Raw genomic sequence first — 16,475 nt, 5'->3', positions numbered from 1 at the left:
CCTTATCTGCCGTCTATTTCTATGAGAATCAGTCTTGAGTAAACAATTTACATTTTTTTGAATCTTCCGCAGATTATTTGCTTTTTCTTGAAATTATTTTATGGAAATACTTCAGAGATTCTTGCCATCCCCAATTGTGATTCTATGATTCTGTTCATTATTTATCTATTTTTTTAAAAATTCTCATTTTGGTATTTGAGGTAGAGAGGGTTATTAAAAACCTGAAACCCAGTAAATCTCTGGGATTGGATGGATATTCTGGGCAATTTTATAAGATTTTTAAGGAAGATCTTAGTGATTATTAATGAGAGTTGCTAATGAGTTCTGGAAAAGTGGGGAGGTGTCTCTCCCTTCCTCAATGGGGGAGGTGGAAATCATGGTACTACTGAAACCTAGTAACGATCCTTCTAATTGTGGAGTAAACAGACCCTTTTCACTCGACTAAAGATGCCAAAATTATAGCTAATATTTTGGCCTTGCGTTTAGCCATGGTGTTGCCTGGGCTTATCCATGTGGATCAGTTGGGTTTCATTAAGAAAGTTGGGGATAATGTATTGTGGGGGGGCTCAACAAACTAGAGATAAGTTGGCCTTATTGACAAAAGACATGGAAAAGGCATTCAGTAGGGTGCATTGGGAGTTTCTCTGGTCAGTTAAGTGCAAAATGTGTTCGATTCTTGGGTTCAAGCATTATTAGTGTCCCAAGGCCATAGACTAAATGGCTCTTATATGGATTTCTTTTATTGAAAAGGGTAAGAGACAGGGATGCCTGCGTTTGCCTCTCCTCTTTGCTATTTATATTGAACTCTCAGCAGCTTATATAAGAACTCATCCAGATATTAGAGGGTTTCAAGTGGTGGTGATGGTGGTGGTGGCTTAGAACATAGGATTGCTGATGGCATCTTATTATACCTTTGAGACCCGTTCCTTTCTCTGACTTTCGTGGAAGCGGATTTCCAGCTATATGGTAGGATGACAGAGTTTAATGTGAATCTGAATAAATCTGAGCTGATGGGTATTACTTTATCAGAAGATGAGAAGCAGCACTTAGGACATTGTTTTCGATTTTCTTTGGAGTTCAGGTATTTAGGAATCTACATCATTTATATACTGCCAATTATGCATGACTCCTCCAGGAGGTTCATTCCGATTTGCAGCAACAGAAGGGGCTCTGGTTGTCGTGGTGGGGAAGGATAGCTGTGATTAAAATGAATGTATGGACCAGACTATTATTTTCAATTCAAACTCTTCCTCTTGATATCCCACATTAAGTCTTTAGGGGTCTCCTTAGGGAATTTTTCCAGTTTATTTGGGGGGGGGGGTTAAATCCCCAAGAGGGGCTATAACGATCCTGTGGGGAACTAGGAAGAATGGGGGCACAGCCGTTCCAAACTTAGTTTGGCATTATCAGGCAGCCCAGTTGAGACTGGACGATTGTGGAGACTAAGCCAGGGATTCAACTAAAACAATATTATGCTGGTCCATGCCCCTTGAGACATTGCCAGTGGTCCTCTCATTCCTTGGCCAATAGATTGCATGGGACCACTAATCCGTACGTACATTTGGTAAAACTGGGGGGGGGGGGGGGGGGGTCCAGAGGAAATAAGGGCAGGAGGGCCAGATCTCCATGCTAGCTTCGATTAGAAGGGAGCCTAGATTTGTGGGGGAAAAGAGCAAGGAGTCTTTGCCCGGTGGGAATGGGAGGGATTAGTTTTGTTTCAAGATGTTTTGCATGGTGCTGACAAGTTAAATTAATCATATATTTTTAATGAATATAACTAATGGGCAGACTGGATGGACCATTCAGATTTTATCTGCTGTCATTTACTATGTTACATCATTCCATTTACCAGTTTGCGGGATTGTTACCATTTTTTAATGGGGGACTTTTTGGCCCATATGAAATTTACTATGGTGGTTAAGGTATGAGACAAACCGCAAAAACGATATCTTTTTTGCGGTTTGTCTCATACCTTAACCACCATGGTAGGTCTTCTTTAGCCTTTTTCTATTCACATGTCACTATTTCACTCATACAGTTCACAGTTCTAAATATGAGATTAGTATGTTGTACTTCCATTTTTTTGGTCACCTTTTGTGACGTTTTCGTTTATTATTTTCTCATTATTATTTTTTATTGCTGATTTTGATGTTTACATCATTTTGTGTCACTCTTTCCACATTATGTTATGCATGCTTTGTCTTTACCTTCACAGCATTGTAGTATCAACATTACTGTACAGCTTCATAACAACATAGGGTTATTGGTCTTCCTTTTTTATATATTGTGTAACACATCATCACTTGATCACCACGTCACATCATAACGTTTCTGCATGGCACATACAAACTATCGCCATGTCACACCATTTTGGTACTTCTAAGCATTTATTATATTCATCTCAGAATATTTATATTCATTAGGACCTCTGAGGAAGGCGTGTTATCCAAAACACGGACCGTGTTGGGTCCCTTGGTTGGTAATAAGGTTGTATATTTACTGCACTTTTATTGGGTTAATAAACAATGCCTGCATCCTGTACATAATCTGCAGTTTGTGTTTTGTTTTTTGCTTGCTGCTTGTTTAACTGCAGACCACGTTGGACTCCTTCTTTGTGCTCACTCAACTGCTGCATCAGGGAATTAAGGACATTCGTTTTTATTAGAGTACACTGGTCTTTTGTACTTCAGAGTTTTTGGTAATACAGTAGAATCTTAGTTAACTGGGATTATCATACAACCGGCAAAAAAATTGCCAGTGGAAAAAAATAAATGTCCCTCGAAGAACCAGCAGCAGTGTCTTGAGCCACCAATCATCCCTTCCTCAAGCCCCCAAGCAGCTTCAAACCCCCCTCCCTCGTGCCTCAAAGCACCAATTTGGCAGCAGTCCTGGACTACAAAGCCCTCCTTCCTCAAGCTGTGAAGTGGCAGAAGCAGGTGGCGGTCCCAAGCTGCAAACTACCTCGCTCCCTCCCTCTCTCTTCCTTACCTGAAGCACAGTAATCAGCAGAGGCACAGGCTGCTGGCGGCCAGTCCTGGCAGGGTTTTTCATCTGACTCATCGCTTCTGACACATCAGAAGAAAGGCCCAAGGCTCTGCTAGGGCTGGCTGCGAACAGCCTGTTTTGAGGCTGCCTCCTGCTGACCGCTGCACTTTGGGTAAAGAAGAAAGAGGGAACGAGGGAGTTCGCAGCTCAGGACCGCAGCCTGCTTCTGCCACTTCGGGGCTTGAGGGAGGAGGGCTTTGCGGTTCAGGATCACTGCCGCGCTGGTGCTTCGGGGTGAGAGGGGGTGGGGAATTGAGTGTGTTAGACAAGATTTCTAACACACTCTCAATTAAACAGAAAAACATATCCACCGATCCCCGTGGGTGCTGGATAACTGAGATTCTACTGTATGTCACAGTTTTTCTTCGCTTAACACTTGTTTCCGATGGCTTGCAGAATCTTGTATGAACTTTCCCCCCCCCCAATCAAGTAGGGCTCATTTCTAAGCAAACAACCTCACGGTCTTCAGTTCTGAATTAAAAAAGGGTTCAAGAACTATTTATTTTGATGTGCAAAATATACAATATAAACATATCTGTGTGATAAAAGTTTTAAAATATATTAAGGTGCTTAATGAACAAAAAATTTACATTGAACTGGCTTATTTTTACATGTTTCTGTTTATATTAACAGTGAGCTTCCGTTATTAATCTATATTGCATGGCAATGGTTAATTTTTCACAGATGGATTTTGTGGCACAGGAGCTCCTTCAAGCGATGCAGTGCTAGCCACAGGCATCAACTGCCCTCCATGTAACCTTTCATTTACACGTAGCTGGCAGCCATCCTGCAGCATGCGTACAGCGATCCGTGCTATGTTGCAGGAGTCATCCAATCCACTATGAGGCCGTCCTTCATAATCCATGCCAAGATTCTCAAGCATGATTGTTAGCTTGGTCTGGTTCCTGGGAACCTGTGCAAATGAAAGATATCATAACATTTATTTTCTCTGCTTTAAAACTATTTGATGTTATTCATACAATTTATTTTACCTTGTATAAAAGTGAAAACAAAGCAACTTCAGAAAAGCTCAATACCATTACTGAAATAAAAATATGTCCTCCTAGTTCAAGTCAGCCATTTATGCCATGCCTGATTCCAAACAAAGTGCAAATATGGCATTTGTGGTTTTCAGTTCTGCCTTTCCACTATCTCTACAAATGCCCAAAGATGATCTGGATATTTACAATTGCAATAATGTCAGCTTTTCCAATGGGAGATTTTTTCATCTTTTTATCATGACTTATTTAACAATATATATGCTGCATTTCAATTACCACCAAATATAACAACATTTGTGTACCGCATTACCCTTCAGATCTATGCCGTTTAACAAAAGTAAAATAATGCTACAACACAGAATGAAATACATTTTAAATCTTTCAAAAATGTTCTAAATAAGTTTTTAATAGTTTCCTAAAATTTTGATATGATGTAGATATAAAGAATAATTCACGAACATCAGTATCCAATGTAGCTGCTCAAAATGACAGTAGTCGATTATGATATCTTTTATAGCAGCAACCTTTTATAGCAGCAATCAAAAAAGGGAAGCTATCCCAATAGAACGTCTATGAAGGGAAATATAAATTGATTAATTAAGTAGGTTGGAGCCATACCAGATATTACTTTGTAACACAGGCAACCGAACTTTAAACTGCACTCTAGCTTACATGAGGTGCCAATGCAGCTGATCCCTGTAAAAAGAGATTAGGTACTTACCCTGGTAAGCTCTTTTCCAGTAGATAGGTGAGACAATCTAGATGACATTCTAGACAGTAGGGTTATTTCACTTTAGTCGCATGGTTGCAGAAGGAATCCACTCCAGATTTTCACTCTGTCTGTATAGTACTTCACTGATCAGTTTAGCGCCCTCTACAGTTAGTACCCAAGAACTGAGGAGCACCAAATATACGTAAAGCAAGTAAGTGGGTCACTTCTTCAGTTGAACAACTGTTCAACAGGCTCAAACCAGCTGTTCTGCTCAAGAATTTAAACAACAGTAAAGAGAAATGCCAACACCGGCTTCAGAGAAGCCGAGACATTCCCCAATAAATGGAACATATATCCAAATTCTTTCCAGCTCACAAGGGCTGACAGGTCTCCAAGAAACAGCTTGGAAAGGCATAAACAGCTCAAACTATAAGCAGGCACAGTAAATATTGGGTAGGAGTCTTACCAGGATAAGTACATAATCTCATTTTCCAATGAAATAGATGAGACATTCTAAACAGTAGGGTCGTACAAAAGCAGTCCCCCTCCAAAAAAAAACTAGAATGGGCTTGCTGTGCCGACCCATAAGACCGAGGACCCAGAGGCAGAGTCCTGTCTTGCCACAACATCCACTCTGTAGGTCTTGGCAAACATGCAAAGAGAAAACCACATTGCCAGCCTGCAAATCTCCACAAGAGACAGCTCTAGCTGCAGCCGACAAAGAGACCATAAATCTGGCAGACGGAGTCCCCGCAAAATGTAAGCTAACAAAATGGCCCTACGGAGCCATCTGGAAACAAGGCCTTTGAAGCAGGAGCGTCCCGCTGAATGGAATGATTCAACACAAACAAATGAACAGAGACAAAACTTGGTGACTTTCAAGTAAGCAGAAGAACTCTGCGCACATCCAGTTTCTTCAACAGGTAATCCTGTGACTGGGAACCTGTCGGCTGAAAGTCAGGCAAACACACATCTGGACTGACCAGGAAATCCAAAATCATGTTTGACAAGCAAGAAGGAACCATCCAAAGGAAAACTCCCTTCTCTGAAATATAGAAGAAAGGGTCCCTGCAAGACCAAGCCCTCAGTGCAGATCCTCGATGTAACCATGTAATGGTAACCAGAAAAAACAGTCTTGAGCATCAAGTCCAAGAGGGTAGCATCTCGAAGTGGCTCAAAAGATGCCTTAGCAAGGCTAAACAGTTGCTATGTATTGACTCAGTTGCTATGTAACATCTCCTGTGATATTGAATGTACTGTAATTCTTCACTATTACCTGTAATTAACACTTCTCCTGTAATGTAATTCTACTGGAAATGCCCAGATATCTTCCTTATTGTAATCCGAGGCTATGTTATATCTGCTGCGATGTTGAATGTATTATAACTCTTCACAGTTACTTGTAATCTACTCTTCTCCTGTAATGTAATTCTACTGGAAATGTCCAGATTCATCTTTATTGTAATCCGCCTAGAACCGCAAGGCACAGGCGGAATAGAAATCCCTAATGTAATGTAATGTAAACAATATCTGGTGATAGACCCAGAAATGGAAAAGGTGCTTATCCAGTGATCGCACACAAAGAACTCCCTGCATGAGTCTAGCAACACATAGGCTGAGACGTCAAGGGAGACCTATGCTTCAGGATCTGAAGCAGGAGAGTCCGGCCACATGACTCAAAGAGAAACTACAAGAAGGCCTGCATCCAAACCAGCCTAAAGCAAGGTAAAAATGAACCAGATCATAACTAAATAAGGGTCCACCTGGACTGGGCACACTAGTGTGGAAGGCCTTCCACACCTGTAGCGTAAGCCGACACCACAGACTACTGTGTAGACTTCCGCCAAGTATCAACAGCCAGGGCAGAACATTCTGTCACTCCAAGACTGCGTGCTCAAGATCCAAGCCGGCAGAGCGAAGTAACCTGGAACTTCTATGGCTGCTGGACCCTGTGTGAAGAAGTCTGGAGAGAAGCTCAGCCAAAGGCTGTGACCATTGCGCAGGCAGGGCCGCCATCAGGGCAGTACTACCAGTCCTGCATTCAGGGGCCCGGAGCTGACATGGGGCCCGGGCTCCCCCAGGGTCCTAGGCCACAGTCTAGGGAGGGGGCGGTCCACCCCAGATGCACAGGAGAGAGCTGGACGGAGCATCCTCGGAGTTCAATACATCTCTAGCCGCGAGGCTCGTCTTCTGTTTCTACCTGCCCTGCCGCTCACATTTAGCCGATTGGAAGTGTTCCCCGATGTCAGCGCTGACGTCGGAGGGAGGGCTTAAGCAAAGCCTGCCCTCCGACGTCAGCACTGACTTCAGAGAATACTTCCGGTCAGCTATTTGTGCGCGGCAGGACTGGCAGGAAACAGGAAACAAGCCTCTCGGCTCGAGCTCCGTTTTGCTGAGAAAGTTGCAAAGATGGGCTGGGAGGCAAACGCGGAACACAAAAGGGGGGACGGAGTGCGTTTTGGACACAAGGGAGAGAGGAAGGGAGGGAAAGAGATGCTGAGGTGGGGGAGGGAATGGGTTTTTGGACACAAGGCATGAACTTGGGAGAGAGGAAGGGAGGGAAAGAGATGCTGAGGTGGGGGAGGGAATGGGTTTTTGGACACAGAAGGCATGGACTTGGGAGAGAGGAAGGGAGGGAAAGAGATGCTGAGGTGGGGGATGGAATGGGTTTTTGGACACAGAGGGCATGGACTTGGGAGAGAGGAAGGGAGGGAAAGAGATGCTGAGGTGGGGGAGGGAATGGGTTTTTGGACACAGAAGGCATGGACTTGGGAGAGAGGAAGGGAGGGAAAGAGATGCTGAGGTGGGGGATGGAATGGGTTTTTGGACACAGAAGGGCATGGACTTGGGAGAGAGGAAGGGAGGGAAAGAGATGCTGAGGTGGGGGAGGGAATGGGTTTTTGGACACAGAAGGCATGGACTTGGGAGAGAGGAAGGGAGGGAAAGAGATGCTGAGGTGGGGGAGGGAATGGGTTTTTGGACACAGAAGGCATGGACTTGGGAGAGAGGAAGGGAGGGAAAGAGATGCTGAGGTGGGGGAGGGAATGGGTTTTTGGACACAGAAGGCATGGACTTGGGAGAGAGGAAGGGAAGGAAAGAGATGGTTGTGTACACGGGGAATAGAAGAAAGGAGAATTTTTGTTCATAGGGAGGGAGTGAGGTATAGATAGTGGCATACCAAGGTGGGGGAGGGGCGGTTCGCCCCGTGCCGGGTTTACATTCCAAGAGGGTGCACAGCTGGCCACCCTCCAGTGTTCTCCCTAGGCCGGCAAACTGCGGCTCTTTAGCCACTTGAGTGCCACCACCGCCATCGGGAACAGGCCGGCGCCAAGTTCTCCCTGCTTTTCCCTGTGGGGCCGATCAACTCTCGCCACTCGCGTCAATTCTGACGTCGGAGAGTACGTTCTGGGCCAGCCAATCGCTGCCTGGCTGGCCTAGAACGTCCTCTCCGACGTTAGAATTGACGTCGGGTGGCGAGAGTTGTTCGGCCCCGCGGGGAAGAGAAGCAGGGCGAACTCGGCGCCGGCCTGTTCCCGATGGCGGCAGTGGCAGCCTATTCCCCAGTGGCGGTGGCAGCATTTTCCCAATGGTGGTGGCATAGGGGAGGGCAGGGAGAAAGAAAGGAGGGGACATGAAGCCAGAAAGAAAGAAAGGGGGCAGGGTGAAACAAAGAAAAATGGGGCACGGAGAGAGAGAGAGAGAAAGACATACAGAAAGAAAGGGGGTATGGAGAGAGAGAAAAAGAAAGAAGGGGCAGGGTGAAACAAAGAAAAAGTTTGGGGAGGGAATGAGGTCTGGAGGAGAGGAAGCATACAGGAGGCTGAAAGAAGGGAAGAAATATTGGATGCACAGTCAGAAGAATAAAGTGCAACCAGAGACTGATGAAATTACCAAAGGTAGGAAAAATGATTTTATTTTCAATTTAGTGATCAAAATGTGTCTGCTTTGAGAATTTATATATGCTGTCTATATTTTGCACTATGGCCCCCTTTTACTAAACCGCAATAGCGTTTTTTAGCGCAGGGAGCCTATGAGCATTGAGAGCAGCGTGGGGCATCAGTGCAGCTCCCTGCGCTAAAAATCGCTATTGCATTTTAGTAAAAAGGGAGGGGGAATATTTGTCTATTTTTGTATAGTTGTTACTGAGATGACATTGCATAAAGTCATCTGCCTTTACCTCTTTGAAAACCCGCGGAATATAAATGATAATTAACATTTTCTCTGCGTACAGCGTGCTTTGTGTTTTTAAAATTTTATTGTTGGTAGATCATTTTGACTTGGCCACAAAGGTAAGGGGGGGGGGGAAGGAGGGGAGCTGCTGAAAGACATCTAGTAATCCTTGCATGCTTGACTGTGCAGGGAATTATTTTTGTAAAATCATGTTTTGTTATGTGACTGGCATTATTTAGACTTTAATTTCTATGAATGAATAGAATGAAAATGATATAAATTACTTGCTTGTTTTTATGTGCTTGCGCTGAAGGAAAGTGGAGAGAGAATGGGCTGAGGACGCTGAAGGGAAATGGAGAAGAGAGAGTGGGGAGAAGACGCTGATGTATAAATTGACAAATGTACAGAATATTGTTTCTTTTTTATATTCATCCATAGCTGCATGTTAATGATGTGCTCATATGCACTTATTTATCATCATAACATATACATCATCATTAACATGCAGCTGTGGATGTGTAAGGACAGGCTGAGGAGGATGGATGGGAAGGAAGGAAGGTGCACATATCAACATATCGTACATTTTTAACATGCATGATGCAGCTATAGGCAAGCTGAGGAGGATGGGATCATACAGATGTGTATGTTCAGATATGCGCTCAGATGTGTATGTTTAGATATGCGCTCAGATGTGTAGTTTTTTCTGATATATTTATTAAGCTTACAGAATTTATAAAAACACATTTAATACTTGTTACAAAAAATATTGTGCAATTGTGATCTACTTCTGGCCTACAAAGGTCAAAAGAAATCCTTAACTGAGATTTTACATTCAAAAGTGAATTATAGCTACTAGCACTATTATTTATTAGTTATTTATTATGCAGATGTTTGTTAGTTTGTTATTAGTTCAGTATTAGACATATGTGAGTTTAGAATAGATAGGTATAGATTAGTTTAGTTTAGGTTAGGTTAGGGCCCTGCTGAAAGAGTCTACCTTGACGTGGTTGCAGGCTTACAAATCTTTTGGTCAAAGAGTGCGGTGACAGAGAAAAGTATGTGTGTATTCGGCCCATGGAAGAAAGGGGGGGAGTTGGGGGGGGGAAGGGGTGCGTGGGGGGCCCAATAGGATTGCTCAGTAAGGGGCCCAGAAATTTCTGATGGCGGCCCTGTGCGCAGGCACAGCAAATCTGCGCACCAAGGACTGTGAGGCCAATCTGGAGCCACCAGAATGACGTGACCTGGAAGAACTGTGATCGTCCGAAGGATTCAGCTGACCATCAGCCAAAGAGGAAAAACATACAGGAGAAACTCCGGAGACCACGGCTGCACCACAGCGTCGAGCCCCTCGCTTCCAGGCTCGGATCTTCGACTGAAGAAGTGACCCCATTTACTTGCTTCTCGCCCTGGAACACCTCTGGGAACAGAACGCACTCGCTTGGATCCAGAGGCTGTCTGTTGAGGAAGTCTGCTGGAACGTCATCTACTCCCACCTGTGCTGACGCAAGTGCTAGGGCATGACGCTCCGTCCAATGAAAAAAAAAAAAAAACGGACTTGTTGAGCCAGAGGAGTGTTCTTGGTTCCTCCAGGGTGAATGCCAGAAGCTACTGTTATCGTACTTTTGGAGAATACCCAGAGCTCTTGGTCCACTAGCAGCTTCTGTAATCTTGACCGAGCTAGTCAAATGGCTCTGAGCTCCAACTGGTGAAATGACCACTGTTGTTGAGATGGTGTCCAACACCCCTGAACATAACAACAAGTGCAATAAGCTCCCCAGCCCCAAAGGCTAGCATCTGTCCACCACGATCCAGGAGGCAAAGTGTAGTGGAACGCTCCAGCGGAGCGATTACGGGAGAAGCCACTAGACCATGCTCGGCTTCCAGAGTCCAAGGTAGACAGGTCTGCACAGTATCCCTGTGTGGAATTCGGCGAGAGAGCAAAGCATGTTGTAGAGGATGCCTATGCACCCTCGCACAAGGAATCACCTACAACGGGGAAACCATTGATCCCAGAATCTGAAGACAATCCCACGCCGAAGGAGCCGGCGCTCCAGAAGGGAAGAAAGCTGTGCCCACTAGTTTCTGCTGATTTGAAAGGAACTCCCAGGTATCCAAGCGAGTGTATAGGCGTCAGATGGTGCATTTTTGTTCTTTTTGGGGGGGGGGGGGGGTCATGTTTTGACTGACAATCCAACTCAGGTCTTCCAGCACCTGGAGCACTCTCGCTCCAAGATGCAGTATCCCTCGGCCAGTGAGGGCGCTCTGATCAGCCAGCACTCTAAATAAGGGTGCACCTGGAGACCCATCTGCTGTAGGTAAACCGCTTCCATCACCTTAGTGAAGGTTTGGGGTGCTGAAGCCAGTCGAAAGGGCAGGGCTGAGACCTGAAAATGCCATCCCAACCTGAACTCGCAAAACTTAGCGGGAACTGGAAAAATTGTTGATGTGCAAGCACATCTCTGTAAGATCCAGAGGCCAAGAGACTGTCCTGGAGTCACTGCTGCAATAACCGAATGCATAGCCTCCATTCGAAATCTTGAGAGCCACTGCTGAAGATCCAAAAGAGGCTTCCACTCTGCAGAGCCTTTCTTTGTCTCGAGAAAGTATATGGCATATCTACTTGAGCACGAGGTCAGGCAATACGGAGTTCATAGTTTGAAAATGGTTTTCAGAATCCTGAGCGCTTTGTCCAGGCGATCTAAGCAGAGCCCACTAACCAATCTGCCAGAGATTGAGCAAAGTCCAGTTTAGAACCTGACCAAATAAACTCCAAGACCCACTGGTCAGGTATAACGCTTATCCAGACAGGCAGAAATGTTTTGACATGGCCCCCAATCCAAAGAGGGGCATCCGTGGACCTGGTGCTATTGTGCCTATGCATCAGGAGGCGCAGCACTGAAGTCGGGAGACTAAGATGTCTGTAGCCACAATACCAGCATTGGTAGGCCTGAAAAACACCTATGATGTGTCACTTGTACACGGTTGGAAGTGCTGGCGCCAAGAAATCAGAATGACCAAAACTCCAGGAGGGCCAGGACTACTATCAGGCTGAGTCGTAGGATGACAGTCCAGTCTAGAATCCATGAAATCATGCAAACCTCTGTCAAACAATCACAGCTCCTGAAAAGGCAGCCCAGCCAAAGGAGCCTTGAAAGTGGAAACAGCAGCCCACTGCGGGCAGACATGGATTACTCTGATACCTGAGTCAAACTCGCTTAAACAGGGAATGCAAAGCATCTGGAAGATAAATAGTGCCCGCAAAAACAAAATGGAAAAGAAGGAACCACTGCCAGCGTGCCTTTGAGTGTGACATGCACGAGCGACACAAAACTTCGCCATAGCAGCTTTAATGCCTAAGGCAGCTGGGTCACCCACCTTGCACTACCAAAAATCCACCCTGGGCTGAACCAAAGCTGCTGACACTTCCTTGCTATAAAATCCAAGCATGGCAAAGCTCTAGCAAAAGTCAGAGCACTCTCAGGAGAATTAAATTGCTTCAAGACCAGAATGCACATATCAGGGTACCAGGGAAAGGTAGCAAGAATACACCACAAAGCCAGGAGGAAGAAGTGACCAGAGTCAGCTGAGAGAACAAAAAGACCTGTAAAGGCCGGCAAAGTCGCAAATTCAAATAGGCACAGGCTTGTGAGAGTATGTCCAGGCTCCCAAAACCCCAGAGGGATCCACAGATCCAACACATAGTCTCTGATTTCCCATCAAGGAAACGCACCTATAAAGAAGGAGTCAGCAAGCAAATCATCTGCACCCGGATCCCCCAGATCAGGGACAGGCAGCACAAGCATCACAACTGGGTGAGTCTAGGATGTGTCCAAAGAAGTAACGCCTCTGAGGGACGCCTTGTAGGCGGACTGAGATTGCGCAGGGGGAAAAACACAGGGGGTCCGAAATCCAGAGCACAAAAATTTCAAAAAATGGTAAAAATGTGTCTGGCTCCTGGGGCATAGGTCACATAGATGTGGCAAAACTGAAAGTTCTGAGGCTGTGCAGGATCCGCAGCCTGATGGATGGAATTACCAGCCATGCCGAGCCCCGAAAACCATCCCATTGGGCTAGCTGAACATTTGATCACCTGCTTCAGCAGAGAAAAGGCTAAGCTGGACGCTGCAGGCCCCCCCCCCCCCCCCCGGCTGCGCCATGCGACACATGGAGCAAAAACAAACAATCTAAAAGTACCAAAATTGTGCAATCCTGGCAAGAGTCCACAAGAGGAAAGCCTAAGGACTCCATCCCACCAGGTTTCCAGGCACATTTTGTAGATTTGAAGAAGCAGGGAGCTTTAGAAATTAAAATTGCTAAAAATCCGAGATGGCCACCATCACAAAATTTGTGTATTTTTCACATTTTCCAAACTTTAAAAACAGCGATTTTAGCACAGTTACTTACCGTAACAGGTGTTATCCACGGACAACAGGCAGATATTCTCTACATGTGGGTGACGTCACCGACGGAGCCCCCTAGCAGATGTTTTCACAAGCAAACTTGCTTGAAGACCTTCAAGCTTGCAATTGGCCCGCACATGCGCACGTGCCCCTCCCTGCCCAGTCTAGGGAATGCGTCTCCTCAGCGTGGCCTCAGTTCAGATAGCAAGCAAAGAAGCCAACCACGCGGAGGTGGGTGGATTGCGAGAATGCTGCTGTCCCTGGATAACACCTGTTATGGTAAGTAACTGTGCTATATCCCAGGACAAACAGGCAGCATATTTTCTACATGTGGGAGACCTCCAAGCTAACCAGAACGGGATGGAGAGAGAGTTGGCAATTTAGGAGAACAGATTTTGCAAAACTGACTGGCCGAAATGGCCATCACGCCTGAAAAAGCTTCCAGACAGTACTGCGAGGTAAACGTATGAACTGAGGACCAAGTGGCAGCCTTACAGATTTCCTCAATCAGAGTCGAGCAGAGGAAAGCAACAGACGCTGCCATCACTCTGACCTTGTGGAGTGTGACTCGACCCGGCAGGGAGAGACCAGCCTGAGCATAACAAAGAGATACAAGCGGCCAACCAGTTAGAAATGGTCCACTTAGAAACAGAGCGACCCAAGCGATTAGGATCGAAAGAGAGGAACAGCTGGGGAGCAGAACGATGAGGAGCGGTGCGCTTCAAGTAGAAGGCCAACGCATGCTTACAATCAAGAGAATGCAGAGTCACTTCTCCAGGGTGAGAATGGGGCTTCGAATAAAACACTGGAAGAACGATGGATTGGTTGATATGAAACTCAGAAACAACCTTAGGCAAGAACTTAGGATGGGTACGGAGAACCACCTTATCATGATGGAAGACAGTGAAAGGTGGATCCGCAACCAAGGCTTGAAGCTCACTGACCCGATGGGCAGAAGTGAGAGCAATAAGAAACACAACCTTCCAAGTAAGAAACTTCAAGTGAGCCCGCGCAAGTAGTTCAAATGGGGGTTTCATCAATTGAGCAAGGACCACTTTAAGATCCCAAACCACAGGAGGAGGTTTAAGGGGCGGATGAACGTGGAAAAGGCCTTCCATGAAGTGGGAAACCACAGGATGAACAGAGATAGGCTTCCCGTCAATTGGCTGGTGAAAAGCAGCAATGACACTGAGGTGGACTCGAACTGAAGAGGTCTTGAGTCCAGCGCCAGACAAGTGTAAAAGATAATCCAGGACAGCAGATAAGGGGGCAGACAGCGGCTCCTGCTGTCGAGTACCACACCAGGAAGCAAAGCGAGTCTACTTCTGATGGTAACATTGGCGAGTGGACTCCTTCCGAGACGCCTCCAGTTGTGAGAACTGGAATGAGGGCATTAAGTCTCGAGGAACCAAGCCATCAAGTGCAGAGACTGTAGAAGAAGAGAACCTCGACTCTGTGTAAGCAGAGAAGGAAAAACAGGCAGAAGAAGAGGCTCCCTGGAACTGAGTTGCATAAGAAGGGAGAACCATGGCTGCCGTGGCCACCGAGGAGCTATCAGAATCATGGTGGCACACGAGGACTTGAGTCTGACGAGAGTTTTCAGAATCAGAGGGAATGGAGGGAACGCATACAGAAAGAGGTTCGTCCAATCCAGCAGGAAAGCATCCGCCTCGAGTCTGAGACGGGTGTAAACCCTGGAGCAGAAGTGGGGCAACTTGTGATTGAGGGGGGATGCGAACAGATCGACGTCCGGAGTCCCCCAACGAGCAAACACCTGACGCAGGGTCATGGAATGGATGGATCACTCGTGAGGCTGCAGAAGACAACTCAACTTGTCCGCCAGACAATTGTGCTGGCCCTGAATGTAGACCGATCGAAGGAATATGTTGCAGCAGATGGCACAATCCCCAGAGCCGCATCGCCTCCAGGCAGAGGGACCGGGACCTCAGTCCCCCGTTTGCTGATATAATACATGGCGACCTGGTTGTCCGTGCGGACCAGCACCACTCAGTCGCGAAGCAGGTGACAAAAAGCTTTCAGGGCGAGGAAAATCGCTCGAAGCTCCAGTAGATTGATGTGACAAAGGCGGTCGGCACTGGACCAAAGACCCTGAGTACAAAGACCATCCAGATGAGCCCCCCAAGCATAGGTCGTGATGACCTTCTGCGGAGGAGGAGCATGAAACAGAAAACCTCTGGAAAGATTGGAAGAGAGCATCCACCAACAGAGAGACTGCTTCAGCAAAGGAGTCACGACAATGAGTCGAGAGACAGGATCCCGATCCTGGTTCCATTGGGACGCTAGTTTGGCAAAAAGAGTCACGTGAACTGTGGAGGCCATGTGACCTAGGAGGACCATCATGAGCCGAGCCGTGGCCGAGGACAAATGGGCAACCCTCCGGCATAAGTGAACAAGGGCCTTCTGCCGTGACCGAGGCAAGAAGGAGCGGAGACGAGCCATGACGAGCCGATAAATTCCAGAGACTGGGACGGGCAGAGGTGAGACTTGGGAAAGTTCACCTCGAAGCTGAGGCTCTGAAAGAGCAAGATGGTTTGATTCGTCGATCGTAGCACTTCATGGCGAGAGGACGCCTTGATCAACCAGTCGTCGAGGTAGGGAAACACCTGCAGGCCGCGGAGACGCAGGGCCGCAGCAACCACAACTAGACATTTCGTGAAGACCCTTGGCGAGGCTGCCAGGCCGAAGGGAAGAACACAATACTAGAGATGGAGATCCCCCCACCCAGAATCTCAGATACCGGCGAGAGGCCGGGTGTATCAGAATGTGTGTGTACACCTCTTTGAGGTCCAGCACAGCCAGTCCCCCTTGTTCAAGAGGGGATACAACGTAGAAAGGGTGAGCATTCTGAACCGTTCCCTGACCAGAAACTTGTTCAGAGCACAGAGGTCCAGGATTGGATGCAGATCCCCCATCTTCTTGGGTACCAGAAAGTACCGGGAATAAAATCCGGTGTTCCACTGGTCCGGAGGAACCTCCTCGACCGCCTGAAGGCAAAGAAGGGCCTGAGCTTCCTGCAGAAGGAGAGGCAGCTGAAGCCGAGCAGAAGGAAACTCTCTTGGAGGCAGGTCCGGGGGTATGTGACTGAAGGGAAGAGAGTATCCTTCTCGGATGATAGAAAGCACCCAA

General features: G+C 46.7%; 1 protein-coding gene across 2 annotated transcripts in view; it reads right to left on the bottom strand.

Annotated features, from left to right (window-relative positions):
• Window positions 1-3,517: 3,517 nt before the first annotated feature.
• Window positions 3,518-16,475, bottom strand: part of ERI1 (exoribonuclease 1) — a 91,481-nt gene continuing 78,523 nt past the window's right edge. For both annotated transcript variants that reach the window (XM_033916108.1, XM_033916118.1), the window contains exon 7: window positions 3,518-3,958. In XM_033916108.1, the coding sequence (XP_033771999.1) occupies window positions 3,716-3,958 (243 nt within the window). In that variant the 3' untranslated portion in view covers window positions 3,518-3,715. The remainder of the gene's footprint in view (window positions 3,959-16,475) is intronic.

This window comes from Geotrypetes seraphini, chromosome 1, assembly GCF_902459505.1.
Source record: "Geotrypetes seraphini chromosome 1, aGeoSer1.1, whole genome shotgun sequence".
Classification (NCBI taxonomy): domain Eukaryota; kingdom Metazoa; phylum Chordata; class Amphibia; order Gymnophiona; family Dermophiidae; genus Geotrypetes; species Geotrypetes seraphini.
This window is presented reverse-complemented; position numbering and strand designations above follow the sequence as displayed.